At 42.8% G+C, this 16,110-nt stretch overlaps 1 protein-coding gene across 1 annotated transcript; it reads left to right on the top strand.

The window, feature by feature from the left end:
- The first annotated feature begins 350 nt into the window (after positions 1 to 350).
- Positions 351 to 15,319, top strand: JPT1 (Jupiter microtubule associated homolog 1). The gene is made up of 5 exons (XM_084648148.1): positions 351 to 518; positions 4,208 to 4,350; positions 4,847 to 4,944; positions 8,431 to 8,455; positions 14,379 to 15,319. Exons 1-5 carry the CDS (start codon positions 463 to 465, stop codon positions 14,525 to 14,527), a joined length of 471 nt encoding a protein of 156 aa, XP_084504274.1. The 5' UTR covers positions 351 to 462; the 3' UTR covers positions 14,528 to 15,319.
- The last annotated feature ends 791 nt before the right edge of the window (positions 15,320 to 16,110 follow it).

Below are 16,110 nucleotides of genomic sequence, written 5' to 3'. Positions count from 1 at the left end.
AACTTTGCCCCCTCATAAGGAAAAAGCTGTGGAGAGAGACTGGGAATTTGTCTGGCCTTATGTAGTTGAGCCAATCAGAACGGACTCAGGTGAGTGACAGCCAATCTTTCCATTCAGCAACAAAGGGACCCCGGCACCAAAGGCAGACGATTGTCTGCGAGAGGACGTATTTCTCAACCAATCAAGTTTAGGGATAGGAAAGAGGGCGGCCTCTTACCACTCAGAATACAGGCTGAAGCCGGACAAAGCACAGAGTGGCGGCTCTTCGCCCAATGGCGGATGGGATCGCGTTTGAACCGTCCAATGAGATAGCCGGAGGGCGGCACGTCTTTTTGCGGGTATAAAACCAGCTGCTGGGGCAGGGGGCGGCGGCGGCGGCTGGCATTTGTTGGCGGCGGCGGGGAGTGCAAATTATCTCCTGCCGGCCTCTCGCTCCGGAGCGTTCGCCTGTCTCTCCCCGCCATGACGACCACCACCACCTACAAGGGCGTGGACCCCAACGGCAGGAACAGCTCCAGGTCGGTGATGGGGGTCAGTGCGTGCCCCGGAGCCGTGGGGGAGCGGTGCGGGGCCCGGGGCTCCAGGGGCAGGCGGGGGCAGGGCTGACTGGTCTCTGGGACCGTTTCCCCGGGGGAAGGGGGGGAAGACCAGTGGCTGGGCCGCCGGAGTGAGCCAGCGGGGGCCGGGCGCTGAGGGACCCCCCCCGTCCCTGGGGTAATGGTGAGGGGCTCCCTTTCCCGAAGGATGGGGTGCATCCGGGGTTCAGGGGGAGGCAGGATGCTTTAAAGCCCCGTCCCCGGGGCAGGAGCTGGGGTTGGAGGGGGGGGGGGAAGATCTGGTTCAGCCGTGCGGGTGCCTGGGCTGCTCTCCCGGGGCTGGCAGGCGGCGGGGATACGGCCGCACCCAGCCGGCATGTGCCGCCCGTGGGATTCGCTCTTTCTCGCTGCGAAGCCCTGACGCAGTTGCCTGGGGACGAGCAGCAGCAGGGCTGGGAGCGCGGCAGACCCGCCCCGGGCTGCTGCGGGCGGCTGTGGCTGCTCGCCGAACAAAGGAAGGAAGCTCGCTGCCCAGCCACGCAGCCGGATTCGCCTCTCAGTCCCTCCCCAAAACCCCGGCACTGTCCTCCCTGCAGTCCCTTGTGCCGCTTGGCCTTTGCTATTCGTATCTTGTTCCTTACCCTAGCGGAGCTGCCCCGGGAGGGCTTCCCATACTGGGTGGGGCTGGAGCAGGTTCTATTGTCTCTTGTCTGTAGCCTCTCTACCTGTTAACCTTAGCAGGGGGCAGTGGTACACTTGTAACTCATCACGCATTCATTCATCTAAGAGGCTGCTCCTATTCGGAGACAGTTGCTGCAACTTTATGGAAGATTTGATCCTGCCAGGGTTTAAGGTGTCTATGTTGTTAAGCTCATTGTGTACCGTTATTTCAAATGGATTACAGGCAGATAGATCTCAAAGAGCGTGATCTAGTGCTGGGGGAAAGTGAAGGCACTACACTGCACATCCTTTCTCCACTGATCACAACCTGCAGTGTTGCATTGGCTATTCTTGGAGGGGGGGGGATTCCCACATAGGGAGCCATTTTGAGGGGGCAGCAAACAAGGGCTATGAGACTGCTGTAGAAAAAGAAAGGGATAAGGGGACAAGAGAGAGCATGCTACTAGATCAGGGAAGCCATGGTTTGTCTAGAAACAAAGAGAACTTAATGCATAGCATTCTATAAGAATCCTCTCAAACTAAATTGAACTCATGGATTTCAGTGGTGCAGTGTAAGATGAGGCAGTGTATAAATCATGCTATTCTGGGCAGGGTGGAACTGAGGCAGATGTTTTTTGGTAAGTCATTGTTTTAAACATGCAGAAATTTCCTATTGAGGATTTGGGAATTTAAAAGGTCTCTCTGTTGCAAGAGCTTTTTCTTCATGGCGCTTATGTTGGTTTCTCAGCCTGTTACACATTGGATTTCATGCAAAGAGCGAGCAGTGCCTTTCTGAAAGTGTGGCTGTCAGCTGTTGCAGGGCAAATGTAAAATCCTGGGATTTGGGTGACGACTAAAAAGCATTTCAGTTCACCCTTAGCTGGGTGACTGAATAGAATATCAGACCTTATATGGAAGCTACGCTTAGCAATTCGCTTGGCTACCCTTTTGTATTTCTGCTTGATTCACCAGGATGTCTTAAGTCTGTTTGACATAAGTCTGCGGAGGAAATGATTGTCACTGCCCTGTAAAGTGGGGGGGATATGGGTTGTGGATGCAAGCCCTTGTTTGAACACTCTGCTCTAAGAACTAATAAATGTGGCAACTGATGATATGGAAGACAATAAAGGAAGTTTTCACATTTGAACACTTTCCCTAGAAGGATAATTTTTCTCTATCAAATATAGGAGTCCATTAAAAATAATCTATTGAATATCTGAACAGTTATACCAAACTACATAACTCACAAAGGGGGAGTAGGAAATCATAAAGGTATATGTGCATTCTTAAAAGCTGTTACTTTTGATCCACTTGGTAGTCTGTGGATTCCCCTACTCTATGTTCTGTTTGTAGGGGAGAATTGGATGCTGTACAGAATCCCCCACCATACGCTAAGGAGCAGTGCAAATGTTAGGTTTTCCCTGCTAAAGATTTCTTACAAATAAGTTTAAAAACTCAGTTCAGTTCTAGGATATTAAACAAATGAATTTTTAGGTGTTGTGTTGCTTGCTCTTATGCTGTATTTGAGGTTAGCAGGGTAAAGAAGTGATGTCTTGTGTTCTGCCTTTAGTGTAGTAGGCTTAAGGTCTGGAAAGATCAGAATTAATTCCTGGCAGTGAACAGCCATATCTGAGTCAAAGGCTCACTATTCCAGCTGTGTTTGAATTTGTGTTTGAATTTTTGCATAGTGAGACTCTACAGACCTCTTTCTACTGTAGGCTAAGGACCAAAAGTTTGGGAAACTGCACGAAAAAGGATTGGGATGCTGTCCACTTCACTATCGTAGAATCATAGACTGTCCATTTTTCATAACTTGGATCTGAACTTTATATGAAAGCAACTTCATTTGATACCCTGAATCAACAACTTTGTCAGTATTTTGAACTTCAACTGAGCGCTGTTCATGTTTCTCATGTAGCCTCATAAGTGGTGGTAATCTGAGATTTCTTTGGTTTCCTCAGCTGTTACTTTTGTTGAGCTAAAGGGATGCTATGCTGAAGAAAATAAGCTTTGAATTCCTTCAGCCATAAAAGTGTTGAGCTTTCTTGCTTTCACTTCTTGACTTTCAGGAGGAGGTACCAAACAGGCTTCTTCATGTGTCTTCCTGATCAAGATCTCACTGCTAGATTTTATTTATTTATTTATTTATTTTTGAGCTCTATAGACATGCCAGGACTTTTTTGCTTTGCAGCTAAACTCTGCCCCTTAATAATCCCTGCTCAATACAGATGGCACTCAGGCAATTTTTACTTTAAAGCTTTTTGGTTCATCTCTTTAATTCAGGAACCTGCTGCATGTTTGGGTTTTAAAAAAGTTGGAACAGTTACAAATAGACTGGAATCTAGACATGATCAGTCATGCAAATAGTACAGTGGTTCATGAGTCAAATGTTGGTCTCTGCCACATTGCTTATTTCAAGATTAATTTCGATGGGGTGTTCTAATGAATTTGGCTGTTTAGCAGTTGAAAGATTGGACTCTAAGATAAATAGAAGGCTTTTTTGGCTCTGAGTTTGAAAAATGTAGCATCTTTCGCTGATCCTGGGACACAAGGATAAATGGAGCTGGCTGTTTTTCCTTGTTTGGCTGTCTTTAATATTTAGTGTTGTAAATTGTACAGTATCTCTACAGTCCTCCGATTAGCTACCAAAAATATGAATAGCAGTGACAGAACAAATGTGTCTGTGCTGCCCTGAAGTATGTTGTAGGTCCAGGAGTGAACTACAACTGTAACCCATTCTTGGTGCCAATCTGGTGCTTGGCTTCTGAGTGCCAACAAGTGCAGTGCTGGTCAGTGTTATTCACCGGTTCATTGTGAAAACTAACTGCCTTATGAGTAGCTTTTAGACCATTATGAAACTGGGCTGAATTTAACCCATGTGATTCTATTATATTACTGTTCCCAGAGCCATCAATCCCTTTGCTTACCCAACCACCTTTTGTATAATACTTCAGTAACAGTGGTGGTAAAACTCTTGAAATATAAGATTGTCACAGTGAATCTTTCTCCAGGGTATTGCGCCCTCCAGGTGGAGGTTCCAATTTCAACTTGAGCTTTGATTTGCCAAAAGAGCAGCCTGTGCGAAGGAACAAAATGGCATCCAACATCTTTGGTCTTCCTGAAGAGAATCCAGTTTCTAGGGATGGCTCAACAGGTACAGCTTCACTTTGGTTTCAGTGTCTATTCTAGTGACTATATTCTAATTTTGTAATGCTTTATGGAAAAGGCTGTGGGTGACCCCTGGAACTGTGGAGCAGAATCATTAGCATCCTGTAGTGGATGCAACTGATGACTCCTAGTACAGAGGAAAGATGGCTTAGTAGTTAAACCACTGGCCTGGAATTTGGGCAATGTGGATTAATCTCCCATCTCTGCCACACATTTTCTGTGTGATCTTGGACCTTAGTTTCTCTGTGTAAATGGGGAAAAAGTAGTACTACTTTCATGATGGTGAGACACTGAGGATAGATTCACTAATGTTCGTGAGGCATTTTAATACTGCAGTGATGAGAAGCCTAGATGCCTAGGATGAAATCTTGGCCTGCTAGGATTTTGCTAGTTCATCAGAAATAAAGCTTTGGATAACTGTGCCAGTCTGCTTTCTTGTAGGCTGACTTTACATCCTAACTAAGACAAACTTCTGCTTTCAGGGGCCATGCCCAGAGGTGTCAGAGAAGATTCTGAACCGTCTGGACCCCAAAGGAAAAGCTCTTCTGATGCAAACTGTGGGGACTCTGTAGATCCAAAGGTCAGTGACTATCAAAAGCTTGTGCTGTGCTTGTGGCTGCTTAACCACTGCTAGTAAGGTTGTATGGTAGGAAAAGGGCTTAAAGGCAGGTAGGTGGCTTTATTGTGGCCTCTTACTTTCTACTTGGAGAAAATATGAAATCTCCCTGCATCTCTAACATGCTGTGGGCTTTCAAACTAAATACAGAGTTCGAGATTATTTTTAAACTGGGTGCTCAGTAAAACTTTCTGGCTTGTCCCATCCTAAAATCCGGTAATGGTGAGGAAATCCGTGCCTTAGCCACAAGTTCAATATCATTACCAGCATTTTTGCTTGTAAAGTTCAAGCTGCAGGGCTCTTTAATCGGCGGGGGGAAGGGGGGACAAGTGTTGGGGATGCCAGCTTTGTGCTGGCGTGTAAAACAAGTAGCCTGGATGCTTGTGTAATGAGTTCCATGGCTGTCATCTACAGGGAGCAGCAGATGCACTAGCCTCTGTATGTGGTCTGGCTTCTTGGGGCCAGGGGGACGACGACAAAACCATGCTACTAGCACAGGTTTTTGCTTAGTATGTGATTCCAAATCCTGGAGAAATGAGATATAGAATAGTAGCTTCTCTGCAGATAGCAAAATTGGGGGGGCTAAAGCAGACTTCACATCTGTGATTCAATTCTAAAAACTAGTCCTCTCACAATCTAAAATTCAGTAATTTTCAAGAAAAGATAAACTGGGTAAAGTATAGCCCCCAGGTATGATGATAGGACAACAGATAAGTGTCTGGAGACCTTCTGTTACTCCTATTTAAATAAAAAGAGAAGGAGGACTTGTGGCACCTTAGAGACTAACAAATTTATTTGAGCATGAGCTTTCGTGAGCTACAGCTAGTCTCGAAGGTGCCACAAGTACTCCTTCTCTTTTTGCAAATACAGATTTTAAATGGTATCTAAGTCACAAAGACAGATTAAAGTTGGCTTTTTTTGATCCACAACAAGATTTGTGTGTGTAGGAAATGTCTTGCTTGCTAAATTGGAACATAGCAGCTGTAAATTTCATCTAGTGATTACAGCAGAAAACCAAAGTAAGCTGTTTTGGTTTAATTCTGTTAGCTGTTTAATTGTATTACATATTCTGTAGCCTGCAGAGGTTGACTTTGTGAACATAATTCCTCACACACAATCCTTCACTTGCACAGTAGCTGTATCTGCAAACAGTTTAAACTTGTCTAGTATAGTCCAGCCCAGAATTTAAGAGGTACATATACATGCTTCAGCCTGTCTCATATAATTATGTTGAGATCAGTGGAGCTGTGTCAGCTTACACCTTAGCAACACGCACACAATTCTGATAAGACTCATTAGCTCACTGTGTTAAAGGGTTGATCTGCATCAAGGAAATGACTTAGTAGTGTATCGATTGCCAGCAACAGTTTAATTTTGGGCCCCAACCTGGTGTTAAACTATCTCCTAAAGCAAGTAAGGAAATTTTCAATGCTGTTACAGAAAATGTAATTGGGACTGAGTGGAAGGTGAGCCACCTTTTGAGAGAGCCAGTGTCAGGAGGGGTAAGCTTCCTAAAGCAGAGGGGGACAAACTGAAAATAATTACCCACAATATATTTAAAACTAACTTCATTGCTTTATGGCTGTAAAATGTAACTTGTGTAAAGTTATCAAAGTAAACTCTTTCTAATGAAAGATGTTAGATGAACAGTATTGCACTAGTGCTCTAGCCATCTGGTTCTTGCACACATGGGCACAAGACAAGTTTCTTCATGTCGTCGTAATCCTGGCCTTTAGAGTGAGTAGCATCTATGCCCATTCAATCCTTACCACTATGCTCTTATAAACAGACATGTCTGTATTTAAAAACACAGAGATATCTAATTCGTTTCCCTGATCGGTTAGCAAAATGTCATTCTAGACATTTGGTTGAATTGATCACCTCCATAGGTGTAAAAAGAAAAGGAGGACTTGTGGCACCTTAGAGACTAACCAATTTATTTGAGCATGAGCTTTCGTGAACTACAGCTCACTTCATCGGATGCATACCGTGGAAACTGCAGCAGACTTTATATACACACAGAGATCATGAAACAATACCTCCTCCCACCCCACTGTCCTGCTGGTAATAGCTTATCTAAAGTGATCGTCAAGTTGGGCCATTTCCAGCACAAATCCAGGTTTTCTCACCCTCCCCCCCCCCCCCCCCCCCACAAACTCACTCTCCTGCTGGTAATAGCCCATCCAAAGTGACAACTCTCCCTACAATGTGCATGATAATCAAGGTGGGCCATTTCCTGCAAAAATCCAGGTTCTCTCACCCCCCTCCAAAAAACACACACACAAACTCACTCTCCTGCTGGTAATAGCTCATCCAAAGTGACCACTCTCCCTACAATGTGCATGATAATCAAGGTGGGCCATGTCCAGCACAAATCCAGGCTTTCTCACCCCCCCCCCCTTTTTCCCGGGGACGGATGAACGGGGACACACACACACACAAACAAACTCACTCTCCTGCTGGCAATAGCTCATCCAAACTGACCACTCTCCAAGTTTAAATCCAAGTTTAACCAGAACGTCTGGGGGGGGGGGGGGTAGGAGAAAACAAGGGGAAATTGGGAGTAGCTAAGTCATTATGCAAGGTAGCCTATTTCCCCTTGTTTTCTCCTACCCCCCCCCCCCCAGACGTTCTGGTTAAACTTGGATTTAAACTTGGAGAGTGGTCAGTTTGGATGAGCTATTGCCAGCAGGAGAGTGAGTTTGTTTGTGTGTGTGTGTCCCCGTTCATCCGTCCCCGGGAAAAGGGGGGGGGGGGGTGAGAGAGCCTGGATTTGTGCTGGACATGGCCCACCTTGATTATCATGCACATTGTAGGGAGAGTTGTCACTTTGGATGGGCTATTACCAGCAGGAGAGTGAGTTTGTGTGTGTGTGTGGGGGGGGGGGGGTAGAGGGTGAGAGAACCTGGAATTGTGCTGGAAATGGCCCAACTTGATGATCACTTTAGATAAGCTATTACCAGCAGGACAGTGGGGTGGGAGGAGGTATTGTTTCATGGTCTCTGTGTGTATATAAAGTCTGCTGCAGTTTCCACGGTATGCATCCGATGAAGTGAGCTGTAGCTCACGAAAGCTCATGCTCAAATAAATTGGTTAGTCTCTAAGGTGCCACAAGTACTCCTTTTCTTTTTGCGAATACAGACTAACACGGCTGTTACTCTGAAACCTCCATAGGTGTGACTGGCAATGTTTCTTCTGATCAGCAGAATACATGCATTGTCCACGGTGCCGCCTTGACATCTGATCTGGAAAATCCAGCATCCCAAGATTGCTTCCTGTTTCTGCATTCCCACAACACAGAGGGCTCTGCTAGGCATAGAGAAGCATGCTAGACTAGCTTTGTTTAGCAGTTGTTGCTAGGTGGGGCCTGGGTGTTCAGTGCCGCACACTGTATCTAATATTGAAAATGCATTGCAAAGTACAGGAAGTAATATGTGTTGTCTCTTGTAGGATGGGGAAAGCGGTGAAACTTTTGGTGAGTAACTCTGTCCCTTTCTGGTGTCTAACCTGTGTAAAGTCTTTCAGGAACAAATGAAGTTCTGGTGCATTTGAGGTGTTGGAAGGAGATACCTAATATAATCCAGCCTGTGGTTACCTCTTGGGTCCTTCAAAAGGGTGGTGACTTGAATATTTCCAATATTTGATTAGATGTAGATGGAGTCTAATTGCAGAATGCCTCCCCCCCGCTTTTTTTTTTTTTTAACCCATTGGATTTGGGGTCACAGCCTGTTCTTTTGCCAGCAGTAAAGTTAGAGCCAAGAAGTCTGCATTTGGGACTAATATTACAAGGGAAATAGAGTTGAGGAGGGACAATCCCTAGGTCTATTAACTGCTGCACTGCACCATTTTAAGTTTAATACCTACATTTTATTTAACCTAAATCAAATAAATCTTTAATGTGTGACTATAGGAGTTATGAAGTTTTCTAAGACTTATCATTAGCATCCTTAATTATCGGGGATGCCACAAATGGATCATTAGTACTAGGATTTTAAAATCAACGTAGATGAAGCTTTGTAAATGACTTTTAGTTTCTGAACATTTTGCTGACACTTCAAAGATACTGAGTTCAGACATCATGTAAATATTAAGTTCTGGGTTTAGTTTTATTTAGCGTAAGTTCAAAATAAAGTGAGATGAAATGTGACTGTCTTGCTGATCTTTGTAGCTATTTGTCCAGTATATGCCGTTATACAGGCAAAAGTGGTTTCTTAGCTGTTGAGCCAGGTGCACAATATGGATTTGCTTGCAGCAAATCTCCTAAATGGAGACAGAGTGAAGGTAATTGCCAGTGTCCCAAGTTGGCAGCAATCACAAGAAGCAAAATCCATCTGTTTAGTGCAAAATGCAACTTGCAAATCTGTTCCAAAATGAATATGCAGCTCCTTACACTGTCCTCTGATCAGACAGGATTTGCACACTTGAAATTGAACACTTTAAAGAGCCACACTTGAACATGAGTCAGTTTCCTGCTTCCAGAAAGAACTTTCAGAGCATGCATAAGGCTCATATTTTTGTCAAAGCTGAGCTTTCTTCACTAAGCCAAATGGATACTCAGTAACAATCGGGATTTGTGCATGATTCCTTAGGGCAATGGTGTCTACTCCATGCCCATTAAGGCTCTTAATTATGGCCCTTGAGGAGGGTGACTGTTAAGTGGAATTGGTATTTGATTATAAATTGAAAGTGCTATTAATATTCATGTAATCTTTTAACAAGCCCCTTGAAATCCTAGGCTCACTCTTTTTTCATGTGTATTCATGAAACTTTTAATCTGATTTCAAGTTCATAAAGCTAATAGTTTTTTCTCTTGGTCTAGCACTCTACTTTATTTGGACTATCATCTGAATAGCCTTGCTATTCATGTACTGAGGGCATGCTTCCTCCTGAAGCTGATTTATAGTGCCTTTTCTCCACCTGGAGGTAACTGAAAGCCTTGTGGCCTGTCATTAGGGGCACTGGCAGCTTGAATCTGTTCCTCAGTGACCAAATAGATTTAGCTTCAACTCTGTTAATCGATCTTTTCACTCAGTATCGTTTTGGCAGGGACATAGTCTTAAATGCTTTACACAAAACCTCTCCAGGATTGGGCAAGCCTAATGTCCTTTGAAAAAGCCAGATGGTACTCAAGTAGGAAACTTGCCTTTCCTTGGTGGATATAAATGGTTACCATCAAATTAAACAATACTTGTAATAAGCGTTTTTTATAACCTGATAAGTTTTCTGTATTTTAAATTTTGTGTATTGGATGACACTTGGTAATTATTTTCACAGATCTACCAGTATAGTCAGTTTCCATTTCCATGTGGTCCTTTCACACCAACAGATTTCTTTAAACATAGAGAAATGATTGCCAAAAAATAACACATTGGCAGGAAGACTCAAAAACAAGTATAGTTGTAAAGTGATTCTTAACTCTTTATTTTTAATGTCTTTTACCAACTAGTTTTGCTGAGCAGGAGTTTATTATTAGCAAAATAGCCCATGTAAATATGGAAAAGCATTCATACCTTCACCTAGACCCTGGAGGAAAAGACTATTCATGATTGAAGTCTAATGCCTTTCCTACCTTCTTAAATTTACACTAGAAATAGCCCATTTCCTGATTAGAACAAATATTCATTTCTTTTTACCCCAGTACTTCCCTCCGTGCTACTTTTCACACCTGTAAGCTTTAGCTTCAGGATAAAGATCAGCAAACCTGTTAATAGATACATTTCCCGAAGGAAAAATCTTTCCTCTTTGTTCTTAAGTAGCAGCTATGGGCTGGGCTTGACATCTGATAGCCATATAGCTAGTGTTGGTGTGGGAAGAGTATCTAATGCCCCTGACTCAACTATGCAGCTTTCCTTAATGTTTTCCTATGAGCCATTACTAATGTGGTTTAATTAGCATTGCAGTGCAACCAACACCATTACTAGCAGAAAATTTGACTAGTACAAAATATTAATTTTGTAGCTCTGCTTGTAATTGAAACCCCAGGGCTACTGGAATAGTTACTTCCAATTGCTCTGGATAGTCAGTCAACCCATTTCTCACTTCTTGGTTCAGTTCTTGTAGGTGGCCATGTCCGTGAAGTAAACAGCTATTTAAGCGGCAAGTGAACTGGAGTTGGTTTTCCTGATGCAACATTAGTGGAAATGTTTTAGTTTAATAAACTATTGTGACTGGCCAGAATAAGTTGTGAAGACACAGGCAAACCACTCACACTTAAACCTAATGCCATTGACGTGAGTTGTAGAGGTTCTTACACTCTTCCAAAGCAAGAGCAGAAATGCTAGGGAGGCATCTCACAAAGTCCCTTGTGAACCCTGGCAAATCACTCAATTTCTCCTCTTCTTCCCCCCCACCAGTTTGCTGTGGATACCCCGAAGCAAATAGAGTATGGTCAGAACTGCACAGCAGTGTCACTGAGCTATCTCACAATGTCTTTTGATATTCCTATCATGTGAAATGTTACATCAGTCATGTAGGTGAATGTTCCATGTCCCACGTTGCTCATACTTCCAGTCTTGTTCTGATATTTATTGTATTATCTGTCTTTGGTTTCTGAACGGCTCATGGAGGAGTGAGTTTAGACACCTCTGAAGGGGAAAGCTTTCTCTCTGCATTTAAAGTTCCCCATCTCAGTTTGGGGTGGCGCTAAATCCTAATGGGTAAGTGTCTCTTAAAGGATACTCTCTAAAATGGATCATATTCAAATCTAGTCCCTCCCCGAACAATTCTTTTTACTCTTTTGAATTAAGATAAGCTGCTTTATGATGAACAGTGCTGCTGTGAGTGCTTAGTAAATCTTTAGTTTTTGCTTACATGGAGTAGACCCTGGTTTTACATTGATCAGGTTGCATGCATATCTTCAGGACAAAATCGAATGGGGTCCTCAAGGAAAAACGTGTTTTCAAAGGGGTATAATCTGTCTGCATCATGGCTCCTAGAACTGGGTTCATAGGATTCATTTACTCTTTGCTGCAAGTGCAGACAAGAGAGCATTCAGTTCTCAACATGAATCGGCAGTCTGTCATAATATTTCTCAGTTCTGCTGAGTAGTGTGGCAGGTTGGTAGCATGAGTCAGCCTGAGGCTTCCAAAGAATTTAGAAGTCTGCTGTCTGGTTTAAATGTGCCTATGAGCTAATGGCTCTGGAAGTAAATCATTATATTGTAGATTCCCTCTCCATTTTAACATCCACATTTGCTCTTTCAAATAAATTTGTCTTACTGATATTTTAACTAGGGCTATTTTCTGACAATGTCAGGAAGAAACTGTCAGGGTCTACTTAAGCCAGTGGCTCCAAACTGGTCAGTGGCCTGGAGAGCTGCTGGATCTCACTTCTAGCTGATACATCAGTGTAAACCACTTATCCACAAGCAGTGGCTCCAGCTGCCATAGGAGCGTTGATGAGACTTAGATATAAGATATGATCAAGACTTGGAAAAGCTTGAGAACACCATCGCAATAAATAGCGCTTGACTTTCCTGTACATACTATTGTATGTAGTGTACTGGTCTGAAATAGTGACCCCTTTCAAGATTCTGCTGCTTCAAAGGAATATGGATGTAATCTGTAATTCTGCAGGATTTTGTAAAGTGTGGTATCCATTTATCCAGTCAGTTTCAAATCATGCATTGTTACTGCGGATTTTACTATATAAGAGGAGCTTAATCTCTTTGCAAAAAGAAAGGGAGTACTTGTGGCACCTTAGAGACTAACCAATTTATTTGAGCATAAGCTTTCGTGAGCTACAGCTCTCACGAAAGCTTATGCTCAAATAAATTGGTTAGTCTCTAAGGTGCCACAAGTACTCCTTTTCTTTTTGCGAATACAGACTAACACAGCTGTTACTCTTAATCTCTGCTGGATCATTGGGACTTTTTATATATTTCTGACATAAGAATTAATTCTTTTCCCTGGGTCTCATATAGGTGAGGTTTGCTTCAAGATGTTTAAAATGCCCTGCTCAAAGCTGTGCTCTTGATTAAAATTTGCTGATCAAATACCTTTCATTTAGTCTACTGATCTGAATAATAATCTTTGTCCAGCAGGAATCTTTCATCAAAACGAGACTTGATTGACTTGTCAAAAGGAGTGGGGGGGAGGTGTGGTTCGTGGTTTTTTTTGTTTGTTTGTTTTTTGCTACCACTGATGCTTATTGCCACTCAACCTTGACCTATTCTGTTTAGTAACAGCAAAGCCCACAATCCTCTTCATACTTCCAAAAATACTGAAATAAACTAAGTAATCAAGACTAGACCTCTAAATAACTGATAAATTTGGGGAAGAAGGGGGATGCATTTTCTGTTAGCTTTTTTCTGGACTTCATGGTACACATGGCTGGATTTTGATCAAACATGTGACATCCTTCCTCTCACACTCCTGTCTGTAGGAAAACTTATTGTAGATTAACTATGTGGATTGTCCTAAGAGAGTAGAGGGTCTGATGTTCTGGGACAACTGCATGGAAGCTGTCCCAGGCTGCAGCAGAAACTGATCTAGGTGCATCCCTCCTTGCACAAAGATTCACTTAATTAAAACTCCTCTTCCCCAGAAATGGCTATCAATGAGACAAGCTGCATAACTGACTCTAATGAATAGAAAACTCAATAGAGTTGATACCCTAGCAAGCAGCACTTTAATGAATGTGCTACATGTGTAGAGTTCCTGCATGTGTGTTCCTGTTTAGGGTCTTTTAACAGCATTAGAACTAGATGAAATGGCCCACTCTTTTCAAGCAGGCCCACACACTTTAATGTGAATTTTTGGAGGCTTGTAGACAAACTGTAAACACAGACCACAGAGGTTTAGGAAGGGATTAGGCATTTTATCTCACTCAGCCTAGATTCTGTGGCTCCAGATTCTGTGAATGTAGCATTTAAAACTGTTAAATGCAGAACTCGGGTTCAGATCTGCATTAGTATTCAACGCATGCTGAGACTTTTCACTAGAAGCCGTTAACAGGTTTGATGATCCATAACATGCATGACCACAGGGGTGCCGAAACAATTTGTATAGTGGGCATGCTGAGATTCATTGAACCAAACTGTAAACCCCATATCTAATGGAATCCACTTCCAGCTGGGCGTGCAGCGGCACCCCTAGTTACAGCACCTATGCATGATCATACTAACAGGTTACTTCTTGCCATGAATTGCGGGCAAGTACTGTTTTGATGGCAATGGAACTAAATTGGCCCCTAAATGACTATAGTCAAGTGTACGATGTGACCGTAGTCTCTCAAGAAGATGTACGTGTTACCCACCAAAAAGTTAATGCTGTCTTGCCAGCAGGTGTTGAAGCAGAACGTGGGGGAGAGGTGTACCCTAGTGGAGGGGGGAGTACCTGAGAGAGCAGATTTCCCTTTCTTCTTTTCTATATCAAACACCCTAAAATCTTTTCTTCTAGAAAACATTGAGGCTGATGTAGAAGCTGCTCCAGGCCAGAGTGAAGAAAAAACCCTGCCTGCTGCACCTGTTCCTAGCCCAGTAGCACCAGTACCTGCACCATCCAGGAGAAATCCACCTGGTGGAAAGTCCAGCCTAATCCTCGGTTAAACCCGTTCCTTTCTGACTGTTTTGAACTCGTGTCTGTTTCTTTTCCCCCATGCTTGTGAACTGCACAACTTGAGCCTGACTGTACATCTCTAATTTCTTTCATTAAAAAGAAGCACTTTATGTACTGCCTTTTTTTTTTGTTGTTTTTTTAAAGAACAAGTTTTTTTAATTTCTGTTTGGTCTCCCCTGGATCTACTGGAAATGACATGTGTTTTCTAGTAGTAAACATGAGGGAAAGCTTTGAGGGATAGTAATTGGCTCTAAGTGTGCTTAGAGGGTTTTTGTACGGAGATTTTTAGAACCTCTTATAGTCAGCCTTTACAAGGGTTTAGAATTCTAGTTGACCAGGCCAGCAAACAATGAACGAAAGCAGACTCCCTTCACCACACACAACTGTTGGTTATCCAAAACTTAATTGACTTCCATGTGGTAAATGTCTAAGAACAGTACAGAAGTGTGATCTAGTGTATGCCATGCTGCCTTTAATAAGGAGTATCTTAGAGTTGGACCATTATGAAATCGGGCATGTGCCATATTTAGGGCTGAGATGCCTGTCCTAATACTGGGGAGGGATTTGGGTGTACAGCAGAAACTTAATCCAGTAAAGGTAGAATGAGGTGTGGATCATACCAAGTGAAAATTACAGGGGCATTTTATTATAAATGACTCAATGCTGTGCATGATCATGCTGGTGCTTGACCATGAGGTGAAAATCTCATCCTTTTAAAATGTGTGTTGTAACTTCACAAAGCTGGACTGTTGCTTAAAAGTAAATAATATAGAAGTTTTGAAGCAGTGTTTCCTGTGTGGGTTTTATTTCTATGTTCTCTCTACTACTGGTACAGCATATCTGATCATTCCTTTGAAATGCTTCCCTCTGTTGTTATAGCAATAGTTTAATTAACCTCCATGTAAATAAACAAAAACACATGCAGGTTGTAAATCAAGGAACATCTCACCAGAGTTCAGATAGAAATGGTAGAAGGGTCATCTCTGATCACCCTTGTACTCCACCTACTTAGTATCCTGTCAGCTAGGGCTAGCCCATGATCTGAAGCACAATGGCTTACATTCCCTTTAAAAAGTAACTAGATGTGTAATTCTCTCAGAATGGTACTAAGAGCTTAGTCAAATGACAACTTGTGGCAATGAATTCCACGGGCTCATTACTTCTCTGCAGCCATTTTCCTGTGGGAGGGGAGGGGAAGGGAAGTAAGTGGCTGATGGACCAATTTGATACCAATCACTATGGTCCAGAGGCAAGCATATCAAGACTTATTTTGTTGCTATTTTTTTCCTCTTATATATATATGCTAACCTCTTAATTTTTTCAAATGGAACAGAGAAAAGGGGCTCTAGTATTCCTTGTCTAGCTTCATCACTTTGAAGTTCCTTTGCAGTGGTCAGATTTAGCACAAGCCTGCTCTTCCATCACTATACAGGCATGTGTTACACACAGAAAGAGCAAAACAAACAGTGTTAAAATCAGAACTTAACTGGATTTTGGGACAGACTAGGAAAAGTCAAGTAACGATGTTGAGACTCTTCAACAAGTGCTGTGGAAGGGCAAAGACTTAAACTTG

This window comes from Lepidochelys olivacea (genome assembly GCF_965140295.1).
Source record: "Lepidochelys olivacea isolate rLepOli2 genome assembly, chromosome: 14".
Classification (NCBI taxonomy): domain Eukaryota; kingdom Metazoa; phylum Chordata; order Testudines; family Cheloniidae; genus Lepidochelys; species Lepidochelys olivacea.
Note: the sequence above shows the minus strand (reverse complement) of the source record. Positions and strands in the feature narration are given on the sequence as shown.